General features: G+C 36.6%; 1 protein-coding gene across 20 annotated transcripts in view; it reads left to right on the top strand.

Annotated features, from left to right (window-relative positions):
• The window catches only part of SNX14 (sorting nexin 14), a 93688-nt gene extending 73149 nt beyond the window's left edge, over positions 1–20539 (top strand). For all 20 annotated transcript variants that reach the window (XM_021937563.2, XM_021937565.2, XM_021937559.2 and 17 more), the window contains 8 exons: positions 5529–5569; positions 5693–5812; positions 11241–11364; positions 11634–11798; positions 11974–12069; positions 18279–18370; positions 19049–19105; positions 20329–20539. In XM_021937563.2, the coding sequence (XP_021793255.2) occupies positions 5529–5569; positions 5693–5812; positions 11241–11364; positions 11634–11798; positions 11974–12069; positions 18279–18370; positions 19049–19105; positions 20329–20367 (734 nt within the window). In that variant the 3' untranslated portion in view covers positions 20368–20539. The remainder of the gene's footprint in view (positions 1–5528; positions 5570–5692; positions 5813–11240; positions 11365–11633; positions 11799–11973; positions 12070–18278; positions 18371–19048; positions 19106–20328) is intronic.
• The last annotated feature ends 5917 nt before the right edge of the window (positions 20540–26456 follow it).

The raw sequence follows: 26456 nt of genomic DNA, 5'->3' as shown, positions 1-26456 counted from the left end.
TGTATTTTTAGTAGAGATGGGGTTTCACCATGTTGCTCATACTGGTCTTGAACTTCTGAGTTCAAGTGATCCACCTGCCTCAGCCTCCCAAAGTGCTGGGATTACAGGTGTGAGTCACCATGCCCTGCCTTACACATCTTTTTAGTTCTCAGATTCTGTAAGTTTTTCCTATTTGGTGTCTAACTCGTGTCTTCCTCTTCATTCCCTTTACTCTTTCCTTAGTTCAGTTTTCATTGCCTCTTATTTGAATTGTACTAAGTTTCCTATCTAGTCTCCTGGATTCCCATCCTCCTCCTGCCCTCTATCAGTTTATCGTATATAACACAGCCAGATTAATCTTCCTAAAGTACATGTTTGACCATATCTAAAATCCTTTGGTTTTTCTCTCTTTATTAACTTAGGAAATCTTTATTGTTTAATATGGAACCCTCTGAAAATCACTATGTGCTTTGATACCAATATATCTTACCAGTATTATTTCTTACTACTTCCTTTCATACTTTAATAAAATTGAATCCCCTATATTCTTTTGCTCCAGTGCCTTTATTTATACTCTTGTCTTCTACTTTAAATGCTCTTCCATATTACCCATCTTTGAAGATCCAGCTGAGAGAAAGGAATGGCTGGTTCTTCATAGGGAAACAGGGAAGCCTTTCTTAGGAAGGTATAATTTGTCTAATCTTGAAAGAGTAATATAAATCAGCAGGAGATAGATGAGGAGATCATTCCACTTGGAGAGACGGGCATGTACAAGAAGCATGAAAGAGGGAATCAGCTGGTAATGTTTGGAGTATCTTGAACGTAGAGTACATGTAAGAGAGTGAGACTAGAAAGATAAGTTATGGCCACATATGTCATGGTAAGGAATTTGTACTTGATCATCTAGGCAGGGAGAAAGAGATATTGATAGATTTTTAAACAATGAAATCTAATCGGATTTAGGTTTCAGAAATCCAACTCTGGCAGCAGTTTGAAGGATGATACTAAAGGTACTTAGAATCGTATCTGGGAATAAACCTAGTAGAGTATGTGTGTGCATGACCATTATAGAGAAAATTGCAAACTTTTATTGAGAGATGTTAAAGAAGACCCAAGAAAATAGAAATCATATTCATTGTTTAGAAACCACAATATTGTAAAGATGTAAATTTTTCCCCAAGTTGATTTCTAGCTATAATACAGTCCCAGTCAAAATCAAACAAGTTGCGTATGTGTATATACCTTGAAACTGAATCTGTAATTTATATAAACATGCAAAGGACCAAGTAGATAACACATTTTAGAAGAAGAACAAGGTTGGAGAGCTCTATCATATGTTTTATAACACTAAATTAATCAGTAGACCCTGGAACAGAACAGAGAACCCCAAACCTATCTGTACATCTGTGGACACTTGATTTGTGAGCATGGCTCTGCAGAATGGGGAAGGAGTCAACTTTTCAAGAAATGCTACTGGGACATTGGGTATACATTTGAACTCTTACGAAGTAGCCATATTTAAGTAGACTAGAGTCCTGTATAGAAACCTGTAAAGATATTAGAAGATTGCAGAGATAAATTCATATATTTACAATCAACTAAATTTGACAGAGGTGTCAAGACATGGGGGAATGGATACCCTTTTCAGTAAATAGTGCTGGGAAAACTGGATATCCATATGCAGAAGAATGAAACTAGACCCCTATCAATCATAATTAAAAAATCAAACTCATAGTGGATTAGACTTAAATGTAAGACCCCAGATTATAAAACTGCTAGAAGAAAATGAGGGGAGGATGCTTCACGACTTTAGGCAAAGATCTTATGGCTAAGAGTTCAAAAGCATAGGTAGCAAAACAAAAATAGACAAATGGGGCTAGATTAAAACTATTAGGTTGGTGCAAAAGTAATTGTGGCTTTTGCCTTTTTTTTTCTTTTAAACAGCAAAAATCTCACTTTTGCACCAACCTAATAAAAAGCTTCTATACAGCAAAGGAAACAAGCAGCAGAGGCCAGGCGCGGTGGCTCAAGCCTGTAATCCCAGCACTTTGGGAGGCCGAGGCGGGCGGATCACGAGGTCAGGAGATCGAGACCATCCTGGCTAACATGGTGAAACCCCGTCTCTACTAAAAATACAAAAAACTAGCCGGGCGTGGTGGCGGGCGCCTGTAGTCCCAGCTACTCGGAGGCTGAGGCAGGAGAATGGCCTGAACCTGGGAGGCGGAGCTTGCAGTGAGCAGAGATCGCGCCACTGCACTCCAGCCTGGGTGACACAGCGCGAGACTCCGTCTCAAAAAAAAAAAAAAAAAAAAAAAAACAAGCAGCAGAGTGAAGAGACAACTGTAGAATGGGAGGAAATATTTATGGATATTTTACCTGTATGTTTTGCAACTATTTAGCCTGTACAATGGGAGAAAATATTTGCAAATATTGCAAATTCAATTAGAAGACGATACAGTAGAAAAATGGACAGAAGAAAAATAATTTCACCAGCCTGGGCAACGTAAGTGAGACCCTGACTCTACAAAAAACAACAACAAAAAATTAGCTGGGTATGGTGGCATGCATGTGTAGTCCTGGTTGTTCCAGAAACTGAGGCGGGAGGATCACTTGAGCCGAGAAAGTTCGAGGTTACAGTGAGCTATGAGCACACCACTGCTCTGTAGCCTAGGTGACAGAGTGAGACCCTTTCTCTAAAAACAAAAGAAAAAACACTTCACAAAAGAGGAAATCAGATGGTCAATAAATATATAGAAAGATGCCTAATTTCATTAATAGGGAAATTCAAATTAGAATCATATTTGGGAAACACCACATTCACCAAAGTTTTTAAAAGTCTGATTATACTAAGTGCTAAGTATTGGTGCAGATGTAAAGCAACAGGAACTCTTATACACTGTTAGTAGGACTATAAATTGAAAAACTACTTGGAAAAATTGTTTGGTATAAAAACTGAAGGACCCAGCGGTTCCTTTCTCAGATATATACTTTGGAGAATCTATCCATGTTTAAGAACGTTCGTAGAAGAATTGTTTGTATAGCCCAAACTAGAAACAGCACAAATGCTCATCAGCAATTGAATGGACAGGTAAACTGTGGTAAAGTCATAACATTGAATACCCATATCATGAGGCTACTAGCAACAATGTGGATGAATTTTAAAAATGTTGAATGAAAGAAACAAAACATGAAAGAATACATACAGTCTGATTCTTTTTACATAAACATCAAAACAGACCAAACTAATGTAAGCTGGACAAATCTGAATAAAACTGTTAAAAAAATGGTTGGGCATGGTGGCTCACACCTGTAGTCCCAGCACTTTGGGAGGCTGAGAGGGGTGAATCACCTGAGGTCAGGAGTTTTAGACCAGCCTGACCAATATGGTGAAACCCTGTCTGTACTAAAAAGGCAAAAATTAGCTGGGCATGGTGGCGGGCGCCTGTAGTCCCAGCTACTCAGGAGACTGAGGCAGGAGAATTGTTTGAACCCGGGAGGTGGAGGTTGCAGTGAGCTGAGATCGCACCACTGCACTCCAGCCTGGGCAACAGAGCAAAACAAAAAACAAAAACAAAAACAAAAAAAGTTTAAAAATAATATAGCATTGGCTAGGTGCAGTGGCTCACACCTGTAACCCCAGCACTTTAGGAGGCCGAGGTGGGTGGATCACTTGAGGTCAGGAGTTCAAGACCAGCCTGGCCAACATGGTGAAGCCTTGTCTCTACTAAAAATACAAAAATTGACTGGGCTTGGTGGCGTGCACCTATAATCCCAGCTACTTGGGTGGTCTAGGCAGGAAAACTGCTTGAACTGTCAAGTGGAGGGAGCCGAGATCATGCCACTTGCACTCCAGCCTGGGTGACAGAGTGAGACTACGTCTCTAATACTACTGCTACTACTACTGCTACAGTATAAAAACAATATTTCTAAATATATTTTATTTTTTATTCATTATGTTTTTTGAGACAGAGTCGCACACTGTTGCCCAGGCTGGAGTGCAGTGGCACAATCCTAGTTCACTGCAACCTCAAATCCTGGGCTCAAGTGATCCTTCCTGCCTCAGCCTCCCAAAGTAGCTAAGACTACAGGTACACACCAGCACACCTGGCTAATTTTTAAATATCTGTAGAGGTGGGATCTCGCTATGTTGCCCAAGCTGATCTTGAACTCCTCAATTGATCCTCCCACCTTGGGTTCCCCAATTGCTGGGCTTACAGGCATGGAGCCACCTTGCCTAGCCTCTAAATATATTTTATATGATGTAATCTGAAGTAATGTATGTGGAACTAAATCAGTGAATTAAATAGTGCAGGGGGACATTTGGCTTCTGTCTATACCCACCCCCCCCCCACCCCAAATCAATACATTTATTTAAGTCAAAATATTTAGTGTGTGTGTATCTTTTTATTAGGGGAAAAAAGTGAGGACAAAATATTTGGTTATATATGGTGTCTAGGAGATTTGGATATTCCTGATTACTGACTAGGTTTGATTGAAGAAGAAATGATCAAGGATGATCCAAGTTTCTATTTAAATAACTGGATGAATGCTGTTACTTGTTGGAATAGGGGCTACATTAACAGTAGCTTTGAACTTACTGAGTTTATAGAATCCAGTTGAAGTTTTATAAAGTAGGAGAGTCCAGGAGACAGGCAGGGATTAAAGATTTGAATTTTATTTGAAATCAGATTGAGCAAATAATTTGGCTCAGTAAGAACACATAGAAGACAAAAAAGCATAGGATGAAATCATATAATTTAAGGAACTTGGGAACATTCTAAGGAGGAGGTGTTATGAGAACCAGAAATACTAGAAATAGCCAAGTGGGAAGGTTGGGTGGTTTGCCTGTCACAAAACAGTATTTTTATTCCTTATTATTAATGTCCCTTTCTGTTGCCATAAATCTACTTTTTTCCAATTTATTTGGAAAGCAGTTTAAGTTGTATTTATCAGTTTTGATTGATTTTTAACAGTCATTTCTAAATGCTGGAGAAAATCTCAAGATATTTGATGTTTTACAGTAAGGGAACCTGGAGATCAAGAAGTAATTTTGGCAAATATAGGATTTAGAATAGGAATTCTTAATCTAAAATTCAGAATATAAACTACTGAAATAGTTTTAAATATTGAGGCAATTCTTAAAACTTTTTTTTGACTGGCCTTTGCATATCTTTAGATACCATTATATATTCACTGTTACTGAAAATCCTTTGAAAATATTTCTTATGGAAATTTTCACAAAAGTAGACAAAATTATGTAATAAACTTCTCACTCAATTTTGTTATCAACCCTTGGCTTATTCCACCGCTTCTCCCACCACCTACCTCACTGGATCATTTTAGAGTAAATCCCAAATATTGTATCTATAAATATTTCAGAATACCATATTTATTGAAATTTCCATAGAGTGTGAAATGGTCAATCATAAATACTTTTTACAGTTTTAATTTGGCTATTTCGTATTTAAAATTACCTGGTAAAGTATTCATATGAGCAATTATGAAGAGTTTTATGCCTTCCTAAAATAATGTTTTACTTTTAATTGCAGGAAAAATTATAAAATCTGTTCCTGGAAAACTAATGAAAGAGGTGAATAACTGATTTATGTGTGTTCTATAACATAATCATAAACATATTTAAATATTGATAAATTTTGATGGATTATATACTAAAAATTATTTTTTATTTTCTTACAATAATCTGTCACCACAGAAAGGTCAGCATTTGGAACCTTTTATCATGAATTTTATTAATTCATGTGAATCTCCAAAGCCTAAACCAAGTAGACCAGAACTGACCATTCTCAGCCCTACTTCAGAAAACAACAAGAAGGTACTGCACGTTGCATTAAAGAACCATTAAGTTTTAAATTGCCCTACTAGAGATGACTTTTTCATTATCAGGAGAATGAATACTTTGTTAATGAAATAGATTGAGCTATACATTTCCTTTATGTGGAAATCAGTTGCACAGTAAACAGAAGATATTGTGTATACTTACTTGGTTCTTTGCTTTAATATGGTAAATGTTTCTTTGGATACTGTATTTGCAAACTTATGCTACTTCTGTGTTTGGGGCTTTTTAAAAGTGGTTTTCTTAGGTTATATGTCACCAACTTTCAATAATAATAAATTAATTGCTATACTGTGTTTATGTTTATTGGATGGCATTACCTAATTTTCATGGCTTATAAGGTATTTTATCCATTCATTAAACAAACATTTTATTACATGCCTACTATTGAGTGCTAGGCACTGGGAATATAAAGATACATTCCTTGTCCTCAAGAAGCTGTTTAATGCCAAGGTGTAGTGCCAGCATGGGGAGCTATGGGAGCTCAGAGGACCTCCATCCTTATTTTTGTTGATACTTTGAATAGTATCTTTAATATTATTAATATTTTCATTATTATAACTTTCTTGTATATATAGATGGAAATATTTTTATTTCGTAATCTTGCTAGACTTAACATTAGTTTTAGTAATATCTGGTAATTCTTTTATATTTACACAGTTGTCACAAATGATTGCAGTTTTGTTTGATTCCTGACTAGGACTGCTCTATACAAAGGAAATTGTTTAATTATTTCACCATTGAATAGTATAGTGTAGCTCTTTTTGTATTAATAGATAACCTTTATAAGATTAAGGAAGCTACCGGGTGCTGTGGCTCACACTAGTAATCCTAGCACTTTGGGAGCCGAGGTGGATGGATCACTTGAGGTCAGGAGTTCGAGACCAGCCTGGCCACCATGGTGAAACCCTGCCTCTACTGAAAATACAAAAATTAGCCAGATGTGGTGGTGGGTGCCTGTAATCCTAGCTACTCGGGAGGCTGAGGCAGGAGAGTCGCTTGAACCCAGGAGGTGGAGGTTACAGTGGGCCGAGATCGCACCACTGCACTCCAGTCTGGGCGACAGAGCAAGACTGTCTCAAAAAAAAAAAAAAAAAAAATTAAGGAAGTTTACATTCATGTTTATGAGTAGAAATAGCCTATAATTTTTCTTTCTCATTCTGTCCTTGTTAGGTTTTGGTATCAAAGTTTTATTAGCGTTTTTTATTTTTGGTAGACTTTTTATAAATATTTGATAAGAGTTGGTAAAGTCATCTAGGCCTGCAGTTTTGTTTGTAGGAAAATTTTTTATAACCAATTTAATTTCTTTAACAATTATAAAATTCTCCAGGTTTATTACCTCATGAGTCAGTTTCAATAGGTTATATTTTTTGACAAATTTTGTACTTTAAGTTTGTAAGGTTATTGGTGTGAAGTTGTCAATAATTTTGTCTTGTCATTGTTTCTGACATCTGTAGCTATGTCTCTTTGTTCTCGACATTTTATCTTTTGGCTTTATTGAGCTTTTCTGTCAGACTTTTAAAATTACCTTTATTTCTGTTATTTTGAAAAATTCTTTGTATTTCTTTGGGCTTTTGTTTATATTACAGTTTTAACTTCTGGTGGTGAAACTAATGCTTAACTTAGCCTTTCTTTTCTAATGTAAGCACTAAAATGTGTACATTTTTCTTTAAATCTGTTTAAACACTGACTTGTAAATTTTAATGTGTGGTATTTTTGTTATTCAGTTCAGAATGTTTTATTATGATCCCTTCTTTGACCTCTGGGTTATTTATAATTTTTTTTTTTTTTTTTTTTTTTTAGTTTACAAACATTCTTGAATTTTCAGATTGTTCCTTTATTGTTGTTATTGATCCTAGTTTAATTACATTGTGGTCAAAGAATACATTCCATGTGATGTAAGTTTCCATTTCCAAGAACAGCGACCTCATTGCTTTCTGATTTGACTAACAGCTTGTCATTTTTTCCAAGTTTTACTACAGACTCCTGCCATTTATCCAGCCTCCACCTACTCCTAGCTTCCAAAGCTAATACCATGTATTTTAGGTTTATGTTATGGCAACACACTACTTTTAGGTACAAATTACTTAAACATTGTTGTGTTACAAACCACTCCAAAAGTGAATGGTTTAAAACGGCTCTCTTATTTGCTCATGATTCTGTGGGTCAGCAGTTTGGACTTAGCTTAGCTGCATTGTACTTCTGGTCTCACTTGGGCTGCAGTCTTAGAGCTTCTTGAATTGGATGGCCAAAGGTGGCCTCATTCACATGTCTGACTGTGTATGTTTCCTGTTGACTGGGCAATGTGTCTTCAGCAAGCAATTCTGGACTCTCATGGTACCAGCATTCTAAGAGGGCTCACCCCAACACACAACTTTCCAGGACTCCGTTGAACATTTTGCTCAACATTTGTCCCAAAGCAACTCATGTAGCCAAGCCCAGAGTTGATGTGGGAGGGGACTGTATAAGAGTTTGGCTATAGAGAAGCTTGATCACTGGGGGCTGTTACTTTAACAGTCTACTTCAGTTTACCAGTTTTGAAAAATTCTCAGCTATTGTTCTTTAGATATTGCCTTCTCTCTATTCCCTCTCTTATCTCCTTCTGTTTTAGTTGTTCTGTTTTCATTTAGTTATCATTCTGTTTTCCATATCTCTTAAGCCTTCCTCCATATTTTCTGTCTTCATTTTCACTACTTTTTGGTGGTCTATGTTAACTTTTTCTGATCTGTCTTCCATCTCTGCCTCTTCAGTGTTGTCTGATCTTCTGCATAAACATATCTAAACCTAAAAAATATTGTTACTGTGTTTCGTATTTTTAGAATTTGTTTGATATTCCCCCCAGGTCTACTATGATTTTAAATAATGGTTTACTATTAGCTGCAGATGTTTTCCAGCAAAACAGATTCATTGCATTATAAAACCCTGGTTGGTACTTAAGATTCTTGAATAGTAAATGCACACGCAGATCGGGAAGAGCAGGAGAAGATAACCTATCTAGTGCTCTGAAGAATATAGTGGCTGAAAACTTGGCTTACGTTGATTTTGTTTGTGGTTTGTCAATATTAATGCCCATTTTGCTTTCCTTGATCGTTACGTTTATCTTTATTGAGCATGAAAATTCAATTAGATGTCATTATAAAATAAAAATGTTAAAATGTTCAAGAGGAGAAATTGAGATATGAGCCCTAATTCTTTCCTCTCCTCTGCTCAGGCATCTTAAGTGTCTCTTAGAGAAAGTCTTCAGCCCTCCTCAGTAATAGCTCTGTCTCCTAAGAAACAGACATAGTGTAGTTCATCAGTCTTAGTAATATTTGTCTTCTCCCTCAGGATTATTGAGATTGATATTCAAAACTGCTTGAAAAGATGTGAGAGGTTCTTAAGAAATTCTTTTTTAGATGGCCTTCACTATATATGCATACTTTTGTGAAAGATGAAATGTGAAAGACCTAATGGGTATGATTTCAGAGGATTAACCAGGCTGAACATAGGGAAAGAAGAATTATATTGGAGTGTGAATTTTAGTACATAGGGAATATGTTTGCAAAATGATTTATGAGTTTGGTCAAACTGGATATTTGCTTTCCTGGTGACTAATAAATGGGCCCAATCTTTTGGGAAATAAATCGATACTATGTAACAGAATAAATCAGGTGTTTATGTTCTTTGACCTCCTGACCTGCATGCTAGGAATTTGTCAGGGAGAAAAATAAGAGAAGAGCTTATAACATGTAAAGGTGTTTATTAAAATATCGTTTACGTAAGTGAAAAATTGGAAACAACATGAAATTCTAACATTGTAGGAATGATTATTTTAAGGAAAATCCATTCAAGGAATGTTTTGCAACAGATGAAATTGTGCTTATGAAAACTATAAAGTAACATAAAGACATTTGATACGGTGCTAAGTGAAAAAGTAGGATGTTCTATTTTTTGAACCTCATTGATTTGTGGCTATGTACATAGAGAGTACAAGTTAATATACAAAAGTTTAATAGTAATGCTATTAGGTGGTTGAGTTTTAATTTAAAGGTTTAAATTCCTCTTTGCTCTGTGTCACTTTATTTAACCTTAGTGATTATTGTCAACAGATGTAATAAACTATATATCTCTTTATTATTCCAGCTTTTATTTTAGATTTCTGTTTAAAAATAATGCAAACCGTGCTGAAAATACAGAGGGAAAACAAAATTGAGTTGTTTTTCTCCTCTCTTTTCCAGACTTACTGTATAATATCACTGTTTTTCAATGAAAAAAATTAAACTGAAAATTTAAAAGAGTAGAGGGAATAATTTATCAGAAGAGAGAGCCCTTTTCCTATTTTTTGGGTTGTGGAAAAATGTTTTAAGCTTACGCCTCAGCGTTAATAATATCTGACATAAGAGCCAATAGAATATATGGTCTTTGTTCTCAGGATACTTTTCTAGGAGGCTTTTAAAAAAATTCATCTTCAGGTAAAAGTGAATACACTTTCCTCCACAGTCTCCTTACCTCTCCTCTCCCCTCCCTTCTGCTCCCCTCCCCACTTTTTTTTTTTTTTTTTTTCCACAGAGCCTCACTCTGTCACCCAGGCTGGAGTGCAGTGGTGCAATTTCTGGCTCACTGCAACCATTAATTCTTAATATCTTGGTTCCCGCGCTGCCACACATTGATTAGACCTTTCTGGGCTTTGAATATTGTCCAGATAAATTTCATCTGAAGCTGGATTTTTACCTCTACTCATAGTGATTTATAATCTTTAAATCATGTTAGTGGTTTTTTTTTTTTTTTTTTTTTTTTTGACGGTCTTGCTCTATCACCCAGGCTGGAGTGCAGTGGCATGATTTTGGCTCACTGTAACCTCTGCTTCCCAGGTTCAAGCTATTCTCCTGCCTCAGCCTCCCAAGTAGCTGGGACTACAGGCACGCACCACTACACCTGGCTAATTTTTTTGTATTTTTAGTAGAGATGGGGTTTCACTATGTTGGCCAGGCTGATCTCAAACTCATGTCCTCAGGTGATCTGCCTGCCTCGGCCTTCCAAAGTGCTGAGATTATAGATGTGAGCCACTGCGCCTGGCCTAAATCATTAGTTTTAAAGTTAGCTATCAATAATATATTTGTACATCTTTTTATGTTAACTTTTGTGGTATATAAAAACAAAGGAGGGGTCTTTTATGGATGATGAATTATGGACTGTAACTAAAATGAATATTTTAGTTTTTATGTAATATTTTTGGGGAACATGTATTTTTTATTGCAATTTGGGGCATAAATGGGGAATTTTAGAAACATATATTAACCTATCTAATATTCTGTTTTGATTGGAAAAGGTTTAAATGCCTTTGCTGTGTGTCACTTCATCCTTATTGATTATTGTCAGCAGATGTAATAAACTACGTATCTTTTTATTATTCCAATTTTTATTTTAGCTTTTCAATGATCTGTTTAAAAATAATGCAAACCGTGCTGAAAATACAGAGAGAAAGCAAAATCAGAATTATTTTATGGAGGTGATGACTGTAGAAGGAGTCTATGATTACCTGATGTATGTAGGTAAGATCTAAGTGGTTTAAGACTTGTTTTTCATTCATCTTACTTCTGTGATGCAAATAATGTTCTTGAGTATTGCCCCGTCATAACTGTTTTTTTAATTGAAAATACCTTTCATAATAATTCAATACAATTGTCCTTGATCATATTAAAGTTGCTAGTGTTTACACATAAAAGATAGACCATGGTCATCTGTGTTTTCTACATTGGCAAATTTTCAAAAATACCAATTTATCTGGAACAATGAGGTATCCCATTTGATCCTTTCTCAGGACGGGTAGTTTTCCAGGTTCCTGACTGGCTTCATCATCTCTTAATGGGAACTCGAATCCTCTTTAAAAACACCCTGGAAATGTATACTGACTACTATCTTCAGTGTAAACTAGAACAGCTATTTCAGGAGCACCGTTTGGTCTCACTCATAACACTTCTCAGAGGTTTGTATTTTCTCATGTGTTTGTTTCATATTTTGTGTACTCTGTAATTTTAATTGAATCTAAAAGGGGAAGAAATCTTGTTTTGCTTTGGTTTATTAGTACTTCTACTATGAGGAAATCCTTTTTGTATAAGTAGATGAAAATTCCAGAAATACTTCTTTTTACTCTTTTTTAGATGCTATATTCTGTGAAAACACTGAACCTCGTTCTCTCCAAGATAAGCAAAAAGGAGCAAAACAGACTTTTGAAGAAATGATGAATTACATTCCAGGTGTAATATTTAAGAAGTAACTTAATTTCATATAGATAAGCCGTCTTTTGAGGTCACAATGTATAGTAATTATTGAAGCTAATTTTTACTGTGAGTTTTCATTTTACAAATAGTTGCAAAGATCAGTTAAACTTAACACACTAGTTAAATAATTCTTTCAGATGTTATCACTGAGACTGAGATGTTAGGACTTTAAGGCAAGGCTGTTGCTACTCACATAATAGCCAGATTCATTCAAAAATAACTTATAGTCAGACTGGTCAAAGTGACATGTTGTGGGACCATTGAAAGCCTGTGTCCACTACACCATAAGAATAGCTCACTAGTGTGTATGACTAAAAGATCAGAATTCATGCATTGTGAATTTATTGAGCACCTACCATATTCCAGGCATTATGCAAAATGCAAGGGATATAAAAAATGTACTTGAGTAGCTCAGTCTAGAGGAAGACAGGCATATAGACAAAACATACATGTGATAATAGAGGCATTTTCAAGTTACAGAGATATCACAAAGGAGGAGGATGGCCACCTCTTCTGTAAAGTTGGTAGGTTTGGGACACTAAGGAAATGAATGGTAGTAACCTCTTACTGTGATGGGAAATAACAAGGAAGAAATGTCAAGGGGTCAAAGTAGATGATTCTTAGTTTAGAACATTTTGAATGAGAGGTGCCTATAAATTACTCAGGAGGAAGTGTCTGTTAAGCACTTAGACATCGAGGTTCAAAAGTTGGAGAAAAGGTGGTATAGGATAGATTAGTAGAGATATGGGAGCCATGTGTGATTAGATAATAAAGCACAGGGAGAAAGTATGGAGTAAGAAGAGAAAAGGGTGATTTCCAGTTTCTGGTCTGGCACATAAGAACCTGGCCGTCATCACTCCATCCTAGTAACAAGCAAAAAGCTGAATGCACTAAAAAAACTAAACAGCTTTTAGATTCACCAGAGAGTGAGGTCATATGGCAAACCACTGCCCCCCAGATTGGAGAGAATCATAGCTAGCTGGAGCAGAGAAACCCGTGAACTCAAAACCCCTGGAGAAGCCAGTGCTGAGCTAGGGAAACTTGAAGTATAACTGACAAATTGCTACAGCCTTTTAAATCTCTTTTTAAGAGATTAAAAACTCCAGGGGATCATGTCATGGGATTACCCATCCACATTTTTTTTTTTTTTTTGATACGGAGTCCCGCTCTGTTGCTAAGGCTAGAGTGAAGTGGCATGATCTTGGCTCACTGCAACCTCCGCCTCCTGGGTTCAAGCAATTCTCCTGTCTCAGCCTCCTGAGTAGCTGGGACTAGAGTCCCACGCCACCACGCCTAGCTAATTTTTGTATTTTTAGTAGAGATGGGGTTTCACTTTGTTGATCAGGCTGGTCTTGAACTCTAACCTCAGGTGATCTACCTGCCTTGGCCTTCCAAAGTGCTGGGATTACAGGCGTGAGCCACCGTGCCCAGCCCATCCACACTTTTTTTGTGAGTTTTACCTCCAGGGCCTTGACCAAGATCCCACAGTGAATATTGGAGAAAAATCCCCAGGTGCTTCTGGCAGGGGGGCTAGAAGGGAACCATTTTGAAATACATTAGTCAGGGCACTCTGTTCTTGACAAGGCCCTACCCTCAGGAGAAGCTATTTAACCAGAGCCTGACTGACCTGAGGGAAGGGAAATAACCAACTCTAGCCCTGGCCTTCCACATGGAAGAAGGGAAATACCCAACTTCAATCCACTCTGGCCATCTTGTCCTATGCAAGGGGAACCGGAAGGCCTGAGAAGCATGTGTGAAGTTCACAGTTCAGTGGTACAGGTTCACTAAAAGATTGAGACCCCTTCTTAGGACTATAGAACCCTTCATCTCCCTCTATATTTTATCACCACATTACTAAAGGCCTGTTTGCAGCAGTTCCGCTTAACTTGTGCGTCATGTCCAGCTATCATAAAAAAGGTACAAGACATATTAAAGGCAAGAAAATACAGTTTGACGAGAAAGAGCAAGTATCAAAACCAGAGTCAGATATGGCAGTGATGTTAGAATTATATACCAAGTAGGATTTATCCCAGGTATTCAAGGCTGGTTTAGCATTCATTCAAAAGTCAATTAAGGTAGTCCATCACATCAGCAGGCTAAAGAAGAAAAATCATGATCATAACAGTAGATGCAGAAAAAGCATTTGACAAAATCTAACACCCACTTATGATATCAGCAAACTAGGAATAGAGGGGAACATCCTCAACTTGATAAAGAATATCTACAAAAACACCTATAGCTAACATCACACTTGATGAAAAACTTAAAAGCTATCTCACTAAGATGAGGAGCAAGGCATGCTCTGACTACTGCTTTTCAACATTGTACTGGAAGTCCTAGTTAGTGCAGTAAGACAAGAAAAGGAAATAAAGAGCATACTGATTGGGAAGAAAGAAATAAAACTATCTTTGTTCACAGATGACATGATTGTCTATGTAGAATATCCAAAAATTGACCAAAACACTTCTGCAAATAATAAGTAATAATACACAAAATTCAATTACTTTTCCTGTATATCATCAATGAGCAAATGGTATTTGAAATTAAAAAAAAAATACCATTTGCATTAGCACCCCGAAAAGTGAAATACTTGGGTAATAATCTAACAAAACATGCACAAGATTTATATGAGAAAAATTGTAAAACTTTAATTAAATCAAAGAACTAAATGGAGAGATACTTTATGTTTGTGGATAGGAAGACTCTTTTTTTCAAGATGTCGGTTCTTTGAACTTCATCTATAGATTCAATGCAGTCCCAATCCAAATCCCAGGAAGTTGTTTTGTGGGTATTGACAAACATTTTAAAGTTTATATGGAGAGGCAAAAAGACCCAGAATAGCCAACTCAATTTTGATTGAGAACAACAAAGTCACAGGATTGACACTACTTTTCTTCAAGACATACTATAAAGCTACAGTGATCAAGAAAGTGTGATATTAGCAAAAGAACAGACAAATGGATGGATGGAACTGAATAGAGAGCCCAGATATAGACCCACATAAATAATGTTAACTGATCTTTGACAAAGTTGCAAAGGCAATACAATGAAGAAAAGTAATGAAGAAAAGTTAGTCTTTTCAACAAATGGTGCTGGAACAACTGGACATCCACATGCAAGAAAAAAAAAAAAATCTAAACACAGACCTTACACCCTTCACAAAAACTAAACTCAAAATCAATTATAGGCCGGGCACGGTGGCTCACGCCTGTAATCCCAGCAGTTTGGGAGTCTGAGGCGTGTGGATCACCAGAGGTCAGGAGTTCGAGACCAGTCTGGCCAGGATGGTGAAACCCCATCTCTACTAAAACTACAAAAATTAGCCAGGCATGGTGGCGGGCACCTGTAATCCCAACCACTCAGGAAGCTGAGGCAGGAGAATTGCTTGAACTTGGGAGGGCAGGGGTTGTAGTGAGCTGAGATAGCACAGCACCATTGCACTCCAGCCTGGGTGACAGCGTAACTCCGTCTCAAAAACAAATCAATTTTAGACCTAACTGTAAAAAGCAAAACTGTAAAACTTAGAGGATAACAAGGGAGAAAATGTAGATGACCTTCTGTTTGGCAATGACTTCTTAGTTGCAACACCAAAGACATGAACCGTGGAAGAAATAATTGATAATCTTTACTTCATTAAAATTAAAAATTTTGCTTTGTGAAAGACACTATAAAGAGAATGAAAAGAGAAGCCACAGACTGGGAGAAAATACTTGCAAAAGACATATCAGATAAAGGACTGTTACCAAAAATGTACAAAGAAATCCTGAAACTCAACAATAAGAACACAACCTGATTTTAAAATTGGCCAAATATCTTGACACCTCACCAAAGAAGATTACACATAAGCATATGAAAAGATGCTCTACATCATATGTCATCAAGGAAATGCACATTTAAAACCATGAGATACCACCACACACCTGTTAGAATGGCCCAGATCCAGAACACCAACACCACCATTTGCTGGTGAAGATGTGGAATTCTCATTCATTGCTGGTGGACATGCAAAATGGTATAGCTACTTTGGAAGACAGGTGAGCAGTTTCTTACAAAACTAAGCACACTCTTACCATGAGATCTGGCAATTATCTTTCTTGATATTTACCCAAAGCAGTTGAAAACATGTCCACCCAGAAACCTGCACATGATTGTTTGTAGCAACTTCAAAATTGCCAGAATTTGGAAGCAACCAAGGTGTTCTTTATTTAGGTGAGTGGATAAATAAACTCATACTTCTAGACAATGGGATGTTATTCAGTGCTATAAAGAAATGAGCTGTCACATCATGAAAAGTCATGGAGGAGCCTGAAATTCATCTTACTAAGAGAAAGAAGCCAATCTGAAAAGACTGCATACTGTATAATTTCAGCTCTCTGATATTTTGGAAAAGGCAAAACGAAGAAGACAGTGGATTGGAGGGGAGGGAGGGATGAATAGGCAGAGCAGAGGATTTTTTAGGGCAATGAAACTATAATGGTGATTACATATCATTATCTATTTGTCCAAACCCACAGAATGTCCAACACCAGGAACGAACTCCAATGTAAATTATGGACTCTGGGTAATAATGATGTACCAATGTGTGTTCATCAGTTGTAACAAATGTGCACTCTTGTTGGGGATGTCGATAGTGTGGGAGACAGCATGTTTTGGGACGGGGAACATATGCGAAATCTCTTCCTTCTGCTCAGTTTCACTGTGAACACAAAACTACTTTAAAAAAAGTCTATTTTTTAAAAAGAGAAGAGGGCTTAGGACAGAACCTTAGAGAATTCTTAATATTGAAGAACTAGCCTTAGAATAGTTCTGCTGTTCCTCGTGAAAATAATTAACTTAAATGTCTGCTCTGAATATAAAAGTGAAAGTAAGCTGTTTTTAGTAAATTTTCTGTAGGCAAATGATGAAATAATTTTTTTTTTACCTGTTTTCTGATATAGTGACCCTTAGTGTTCATACTTTTAACAGTCTCAGCTTTGATACTCAGAAACAACATGGAGAACCAGAGAATATAGTAATTTGTTATTTTGCTGAGGCACAAATTCAAACCACATTCACTTTAAGACTCCTGTTTGGGAGAGTAACTTAGCTCTTAAGTAAGCTTAACATTCCTTTCTGTAAGATTCTCTGCTCCTCATCTCTTGCTTAGTGACACCTGAAGTATCTGAAGGAATCACGTGTCTGTGTTCATTAGTTTCATGCATATTAATTGGGAAATTCCATGTAGTATTGGTGAGTTTGAGGATTAACAAAGATTTGTATTGGGCCACATATCTTGAAAATACCAAGGATATACTATGCCTATTGTAAATTAAATTTGGCCTTGTCTCCTAGCATTAGAATATTTTATGACTAACACTAGGCGTTTAGTTATGATAGGGGAAAAGGATAAATATTTGAGTACCTTGTTTATATAAGAATAACTTCTTTTTTTTTCTGCTTGGGGAAAACATTCAGTGGAGATCTTAATAAGGATTGACTTGGTAACAGAATGGATATTAGTGGTGGATGACATCTATACAGCCAGACACAAATCTGTACTTGTTGGACCCTAAATAAGTGTTTAAATATTTGTTATATTTCCTAAAATGATTGGTCTGTAAGATAGTTAATAGTAACTTATGCAAAAGTCCAGAAATTAGGTGTTCATATTCACTGAGAAAAGTCTGCCTTAAAAATTAAACTTCTTTTTTCTGATATTAAGAGCACTATGAAAATATATAGAATAAAAAGTAGAAGCTATCCTCTGCCCACTGTGTAGAAGTCGGCTTATCCTCCACTGGGTGTTAATCTTTACATTTTTCCATGCATTTCTATACATGTGTGTACAGATGTGCAAACATCATTTTGGGGTTTAATTTGTTTTGTTTGCCCTTAGTGGGGTAATACAGTAAGTATTATTTTCCAAGTAGCAGTTTTTTTCTTTAACTCCAGCATTTCTCGGAGCTTGCATTATGCATTGTGCATTGTGAATCTCCAAAAGTGGGATACATGATACTGCATGTGTCAACGTGACCCTAAAAACCTCTTGTCCAGGAGCCTCTTATAGACACACTGGTTTGGGGAGTACTGATTTGCAGTTTTTGCCTAATATCTGGGAAACAGGGTGGTGATTTTGCTTTATGATCCAGTTAATGGTGAGTCATTTTATAATATAAAATTATTTCACATGTGGCCTTTTTGTTTAGATCTGTTAGTCAAGTGTATTGGTGAAGAAACCAAGTATGAAAGCATCAGACTTCTGTTTGATGGCTTACAGCAGCCAGTACTCAACAAGCAGGTAAAGCACATTAAAGCTGATAAACTCGTGTTGGCTAGGTTTGGTGAATGACATAGTAAGGTGTCTGGTAACTTATTAGCTGTATAAATGACACTATACTAAACCAAGGCAATATAATTTTAAACGTTCAGATAGAAAAGAAGTTTTATGTGTGTTACTCTTTTTATGTCAGTTTTTTTCTTAATAAGATGAATTATTTTGATTTAAAATTAATATATAGTAATTGTAGAAAATTTGGAATAGAAAATTCATGAAATACAGTAAAAAATTAAAAATTGATAATTCCATTGTTCAAGTCACATAGAATAACCAGTTAATATTTTTATGTTTATGGTTTATGTAAACTATATATAAGCTTTATATATTCTGTTGAGATCTTGATACATTGTAATTTTGTGTTTTTGTTTTTCTAAAAATTAAAATATTTAACATAAAAATGAATTAATGAGGCATAATGGAGTGTCCTTACACAAACACATGTGTACTTATTACCTATTTTGGAAATAGAACAATATTGATACTACCGAGGCTATTTTTGTGCTTGTTTTATATTATCAGTCCCATTCCTTGCCTTCCCACTTAGAAGTAACCACAATCTTTAATTTTGTGCTTATCATTTTTATGGTTTTTATGTTTAGTGCCTTAACATTTATTATTATTCTTTTTTTGGTGCTTTAGCTGACTTATGTTTTATTGGACATTGTGATACAGGAACTGTTTCCAGAGCTCAATAAGGTAACTGAAAAGCAGTAATTTTATTCATTATTTTCTTAATGGTATGCTGACATTTATTTTAATTAGGGACATAAATGTAAGAAAACCCTTGTCTCTGTTCTCTGTGATTCTTTAAAAAATTAACCTCAGCAAGTTGCCTTTTATGTTTTCTTTATTAAACATGCCCAAACAAATGTGGGGGACAGCTATTGAATAGCTTCTGCTTTGACTTCATCCCTTTTTAATTACAAGCAGATAGGGACCCTATACAGTCTTTCCAGGAGAAGTGAGTTTAAGTCCTAGCACTAGAATAGGCCAAGCTCAGTGTTGTCATCTGCACCATTATATGCTGTGTAAGAAACTGGAGTATTTTTGAAGCAATTTTTATATAAACCCAAGCACAAAATGAACTAAAATTAGAGCACGATCATATTATTATTATGTTGAATCTTGAGGATTTTGAGTTTTGAGCAAAGTTTCAAGTCATTATTTTCTGTCTTATTTTTTGACTAATCCTTTTGGTTGGATGAAACAACCATTGTTCAGTGCTGTGGTATTGCAATGAAGTGTCACTTTTGCAGAGTAGAGGAAACCAGATTTGTGCTATTTACTTATTATAAACTTTCAAGTTGGCCAGGCGCGTGTCTTACGCTTGTAATCCCAGCACTTTGGGAGGCTGAGGCAGGGGGATCATGAGGTCAGAAGATCAAGACCATCCTGGCTAACACAGTGAAACCCCGTCTCTACTAAAAATACAAAAAAATAGCCGGGCATGGTGGCAGGTGCCTGTAATCCCAGCTACTCGGGAGGCTGACGCGGGAGAATTGCTTGAACCCGGGAGGCGGAGGTTGCAGTGAGCCGAGATCGCGCCACTGGACTCCAGCCTGGGTGACAGAGCGAGACTCCATCTCAAAAAAAAAAAAAAAATTTCAAGTTGTGATATTAACTGCATGTTAAAACAGAGTGGCAGTTACAGACTTTATATATTTAATTTTCATGGGAATCAACAACAGGAAACCTTTAGCTATGTTTGAGACTTCATAAGGTCTGTCATTAAATATTGCCTTTTTTTCTCGTATCTAGAACATAGATATTACTTGCTCCATATGCCAACCAATTTATTTTGGTTTACAATATATATATGTCTTAGGTTAGAATTTTAATTCTAACTAGGGCTGTTAGGCAATTTACAAATGAACCTGTGTCTTCTTGTCTTATGTTAAATGGATTTATTTTTACTTTAGGTACAAAAGGAAGTTACCTCTGTGACATCTTGGATGTAAACACTTGGATTTGGTATAGAATAACCCATTGAAATTTCTGCTGTGCTAGGGTGGTATAAGTGTACTTTTTTGGGTATATTCTTATATATATTATGTACATTGCTGTCTGAAATTTTAATTATTTTTTGTTTTTAATAAAGACTAACATAAACTTAATAATGATTAAAAGTGATTGAGTCTCATAGCCTTTCATTTGCTAGCTATGATCCAAATTTTATTAGAACATACGTCACTTGTTACTGCCATTTTTAAAAGAGAAAATTCGTAATGATAGGGCAAACAGATAAGACTGATAAACTTCGTATTGTATAACTTTGAAAATAATTATGCCTAGTATGGAGAAACAGGAGTAAGATCTGATTTTCTTATTTAGAGTTAATATATTTTAGTAGATTGGTTTTCCTTTTTTTATTTTGTACATAGTTAACTGTGTATCTATAAATAAAACATCCTATATGAGTTTTTCATAATAAACAAGGGACTTCTCCTTACTCTTGCTGGGTGTCTGACAGGCCGTAGCCCTGTTCAGTGTGAAAACTGAATACTTACAGATACTCGTGATTGTGTGGTTGCCTCTAAGTTTCACTGAATTGTCTGTAACTATCAATATATTCCCAAAGCTCATATAAACAATTTAGGCAAGTAGATTTTTAGTTTATGTTGTCTGTTATCTCTTCAAAAGAAAAATGTAGAATTACTTATACTTCTTGAAAGTTAACTTAAAAGATTATTTTTAAAGAATCAGTGTTTCAGAATTTTTGCAATTCCTTACCATGTCTCGCAGTTATCCTTGAAACAAATTTGTCACGATTGAGCATTTTGCATTAGGTTATTGGCTGTAGTGTTTATTTAGAATATTTATTGAGCTTCATCCATGTATTAGACACTAAGCTGGGTAAAGTGAGAACACTGAATATAATTTAGAAAATTAACAAATTTAATTATACCATTCATTTTTCTCAAGATTTCAAAAAATGGTTGTTAGGTGTTACAAATTTTTTAAAAGGTTTTCTTAGCAGTTCTGTTATACTTTTAAATACTTGAAAGTTCTAGGATGTGTATGAGTTTCCGTGAATCAGTGGGTTTTTTTTCTTTTTTTTTTTTTTGAGACGGAGTCTCGCTCTGTTGCCCAGGCTGGAATGCCGTGGAGGGATCTCAGCTCACTGCAAACTCCGTCTCCGGAGTTTATGCCATTCTCCTGCCTCAGCCTCCCGAGCTGCTGGGACTACAGGTGCCACCACCTCGCCCGGCTAGTTTTTTGTATTTTTTAGTAGAGACGGGGTTTCACCGGGTTAGCCAGGATGGTCTCCATCTCCTGACCTCATGATCCACCCGTCTCAGCCTCCCAAAGTGCTGGGATTACAGGCTTGAGCCACCACGCCTGGCCCGAATCAGTGGTTTAATACCAAGCCTTAATGAACAGTTACTGATTTCTCAGGGACAGGTGGAAAATTGATCAAACCATTCACATTTAAATCCATGGCATTTTGAATATTATTATTTAAAATGTCATAGGTAAACTGGAAAAATAAAATATTTTACAGCCTTTTTTATGTCATCCTTACTAACTATTCTTCTTTAAATTGTGATACTCTCTTTATTTAGATAAGAAAAAATTTGTGGGTGTATCATGTCTACTTGAGTTGCCTTAACAAAACACTAGACACTGGGTGGCTTACCACAGGCGTGTACTTCTCACAATTATGGAGGCTGGGAATTCCAAGATCAAGGTACCAGCAAATTAGGTTCCATTCTGAGGCCTGTTCTCTTGGCTTGTAGGTGGCTGGCTTCTCGCCGTGTGCTCACATGACCTCTTGTACACATGTGGAGAGGTAAAAAGAAATCTCATTCTTTCTTCCTCTTCTTAAAAGGCCACCAATCCTGTTGAATTACGGTCTGACTCTTTGGACTTCATTTAACCTAAATTATCTCCTAAAGGTTCTATCTTCAAATATAGTCACATTGGGATTTATGGTTTCAGCATATGAATTTTAGGAGGATATAGTTCAATCCATAACAATAGGTGAGCTCTATTTAAAGAAGATGTTATGTATAAATGTCTGAACATATACAGTTAATAAACCACATTATGAAAGGTGAAAGGAACTAAAATGCAATCCCTATTTAATTTGCCAGGCACTTTATACACATCATCACAGCAACTCTGAGGTGGTGTTTCTTCTATTTTATAGATGAGGATATGGAGGCCTGAACGAGTGGTAAAATTAGAATTTGAATTAGTATCTCTCTAGTCTTCACGTTCTTGTCACTGTTGCACCGTGAAAGGAACTTGTTTTCAGATGTAGTCACTCTCTGGATCCCTTTAAAAAGTATGCTCCCTGTTTTATTTCAAAAATTTACTTTGCACATTCCTTTCTATTCATGTTTGTGTGTGTCCTCTAGTGTATGAGCTTCATGAAGAACACATTTTTAAATGTGTTTACATAAACAGAGCTGTCAGTTTTTCTGGTTGGGGGAGATACAATGAAGTTAAATAGATGTGAAAACACTTTGAAATTTATAAAGAACATGTAAGATTGTGTTAAAAGTATTAAATTTTTTTTCTTCAACTTTTAAGTTCCGGGGTACATGTGCAGGCCCTGTGGGTTTGTTACGTAAGTAAACGTGTGCCATGGTGGTTTGCAGCACAGATCAAGCCATCACCTAGGTATTAAGCCCAGCATCCATTAGCTATTCTTCCTGATGCTCTCCCTCCCCCTGCCACCTCCTGGACCCCCACCACAGGCCCCAGTGTGTGTTGCTCCCCACCATGTGTCCATGTGTTTTCCTTGTTCAGCTTCCACTTGTGAAAACATGCAGTATTTAGTTTTCTGTTCCTGCATTAGTTTGCTAAGGATAATAGTTACATATTAGAAGATTCTGATTGAAAGCATTTAAATTACCATTTATTGACTTCCTAAAAAATGTTATATTTTTACAATAGAAGTATAAACAGAAGTCTAATTTGCCCACTGTTGTTCTTAGCAGACTGTATAATAACATATGTACAAGTTATAATTTCAGATATAATCAACATGAGAATAAAAAATGACTGACTGAATGAAGAAACAAATGAGTATGTCTTCTTAGTCCACTATACAGTAGTACTCCTTTATCTGCAGTTTTGCTTTCCAAGGTTTCAGTTACCCAAGGTCAACCAAGGTCTGAAAATAGGCAAGTACGGTATAATAAGATATTTTGAAAGACCGCACTCACATAACTTTTGTTATAGTATGTCATTGTAATCATTCTATTTTGTTAATCTTACTGTGCCTAATTTTACATTAAATTTTATAGGTATGTATGTATAAGAAAAACAGTACAGTCATGTGCTTCATAATGATGTTTTAGTCAATGATGGATTGCATATATGACAGTGGCCCCATAAGATTGTAATGGAGCTGAAAAATTCCTGTCGCTTGGTGATATAGCCAACTTAATGTCATAGGACAACATTTGTGGTGATGCTAGTGCAAACCTGTATTTCCAGTCACATAAAATTGGTAATAAACCACTGTATTACTGGCTTATATATTTACTATAGTATACTTTTTAGCATTACTTTAAGGTGTACTCCTTCTGCTTATAAAAAAAAGAGTTGACTATAAAAAAGCTCAAGACAGGTTTTTCAGGACGAATTCCAGAAGAAAGCATTGTTATCTTAAGAGAGGACAGCCCCATGCATGCTACTGCCCCTGAGTACCTTCAGTGGCATAAGATGTGGAGGTGGAAGATAGTGATGTTGATGATCCTGTCCCTGTGTAGGCTTACACTAGTGTGTATGTGTCTTAGTTTTTTGTTTTTTTAAACTTCTGTGAGACAGGGTCTCACTTTGTTATCCAGGCTGGAGTGCAGAGGCGTGATTACAGCTCACTGCAGCCTCAAACTCCTGGGCTCAGGGGATCCTCCTGCCTCAGCCTACCAAGTAGGTGTATTCCCAGGCGTGAGGCTGAGGCGGGAGGATCCCTTGAGCCCAGGAGTTTGAGAACAGCCAGGGCAACAGAGTGACATCCTTTCTCTGCAAAAAAAAAAAAAAAAGGAAAATTAACCGGACATGGTGACACATCCCTATAGTCCCAGCCACTCATGAGGCTGAGGTGAGAGGATTACTTGAGCCTGGGAGGTTGAGGCTTCAGTGAGCAGTGATTGTGCCATTGCACTCTACCCTGGGCAACAGAGTGAGACCCTTTCTCTAAAGAAATTAAAGAAAAATAAAAATAGAAAAAAAGCTTATAGAATAAAATATAGTAAAAGAAAATACTTTTGTACATCTGTACAATATGTTTGTGTTTCAGGCTAGGTATTAGAAAAGTGTCAAAAAGTTAATGCTACTCTCACTCATTTGCATGTTGTGGGCTTTTCTGAATAGGATGGGGATGGGTAGAATTTTAAGCAGTGATCAGATAATCAAGGGACCAGCAGCCTGTGTTAACAGTGCTGTAGTTCTATAGAACAGCAGTTACTGAAGTTACATTACTAGTTTGTTCATTATGTCTTTTATTCCCCAGTAGTAGATGGGATCTCTTTTCAGTTTTATCCAGAGATAGATTTTTTTTTTTCTTTTGAGGCAGAGTCTTACTATATCGCCTAGGCTGGAGTGCAGTGATGCGATCTCGGCTCACTGCAACCTCCACCTCCCAGGTTCAAGTGATTCTCCTGCCTCAGCCCTCTGAGTAGCTGGGACTACAGACACCTGCTACCACCCCTGGCTAATTTTTGTATTTTTAGTAGAGACGGGGTTTCGCCATGTTGATCAGGCTGGTCTCGAATTCCTGACCTTGTGATCCGCCCACCTTGGCCTCCCAAAGTGCGGGATTGTAGGCATGAGCCACCCTGCCCGGCCTCAGAGATAGATTTTCATTGAGGAATGAGGCAAGGCTAGATGAAGAAGACTTAAGGAGATTAATGATACATCTGTGTTGTAAATGGGTAGGAATGATGCTATTTGTATTTCTTAGTGCTGACACAAAATTTGTGATCACATAATCACAGTTTCACAATGTGACGAGTTAGTGAAATTTTCAGCAGCACTGTTTGTATTAATGCTAATATAAAGTCTGTGCATTGTGATTTTACCAGTAAAATAAAACATATGTTTATCCTTCAAATGTATAGCCTTCCCTACTTCATCTGTGGAGTTTAGAGCTGAACAAAGAATCAACATCCAATTAAGAACATCCAGCTCAGTTAAAAATTTGATTAGTTGTATTTATTTATTCCTATAAAATAATACTTTGAAGTATCTTAGGGGCCGATATCATTACTCACATGCTTACAGATTATTTAATGATTTGTCTTGCCAAAAAAAGGTTATTTTGTTTACTTCTCTGGCATTTTTGACTTTCATGAAAATCTGGATATCTCACATGTGAATATACATTATTGGAGGGAAAGTTAAAAGTGTAGTTTTTAAGGAAGACTTAGAAGGTGATTTTTTTTGTTTTTAACTTTTTTTTTTTTAATATGTTTTGTACATGAATTCATATTCATTTTCATAGGGGCCATTTCTGGGTAATTTTTAAAGAAAACCGGGTTTAGTTGGCTCATGGTTATGCAGGCGGTATAGGAAGTATGGTGGTGGCATCTGCTTTGCTTCTGGGGAGGTCTCAAGAAACTTAGGACAGAAGGCAAAGGGGGAGCAGACACATCACATGGCCAGAGCAGGAGCAGGAGAGAGAGCAGGGAGTTGCCACACACTTTGAAATGACCAGTTTTTATGAGAACTTACTGTCAAAGAACAGTACCAAGGGGATGGTACTAAACCATTTATGAGAAATCTACTTCCATAATCTAGTCACCTCCTACTAGGCCCCACCTCCAATGCTCGGGATTATAATTCAACATGAGACTTGGGTGGGGACACGTATCCAAACTGTATCAGAAACCAAAAGGCTGGAGTTCATTCCTCAGTCAGCCTTCTATCTTTATGAACTTGGGCTTGAACCAGGCTCAGCAATTTAGATGTTCCCGTCTCTATGTAGGCAACATACCAAGGCACAAGAATAGTCAAATGTCTTTCTGGGTTTTAGCTGACAAAGATGATCCCAGCAGCTCTCCAGGCCTTAGTCTGGGACCTGCAGCACCAGGGC

The sequence above is a fragment of the Papio anubis genome, chromosome 6, assembly GCF_008728515.1.
Source record: "Papio anubis isolate 15944 chromosome 6, Panubis1.0, whole genome shotgun sequence".
Taxonomy (NCBI): Eukaryota; Metazoa; Chordata; class Mammalia; order Primates; family Cercopithecidae; genus Papio; species Papio anubis.
This window is presented reverse-complemented; position numbering and strand designations above follow the sequence as displayed.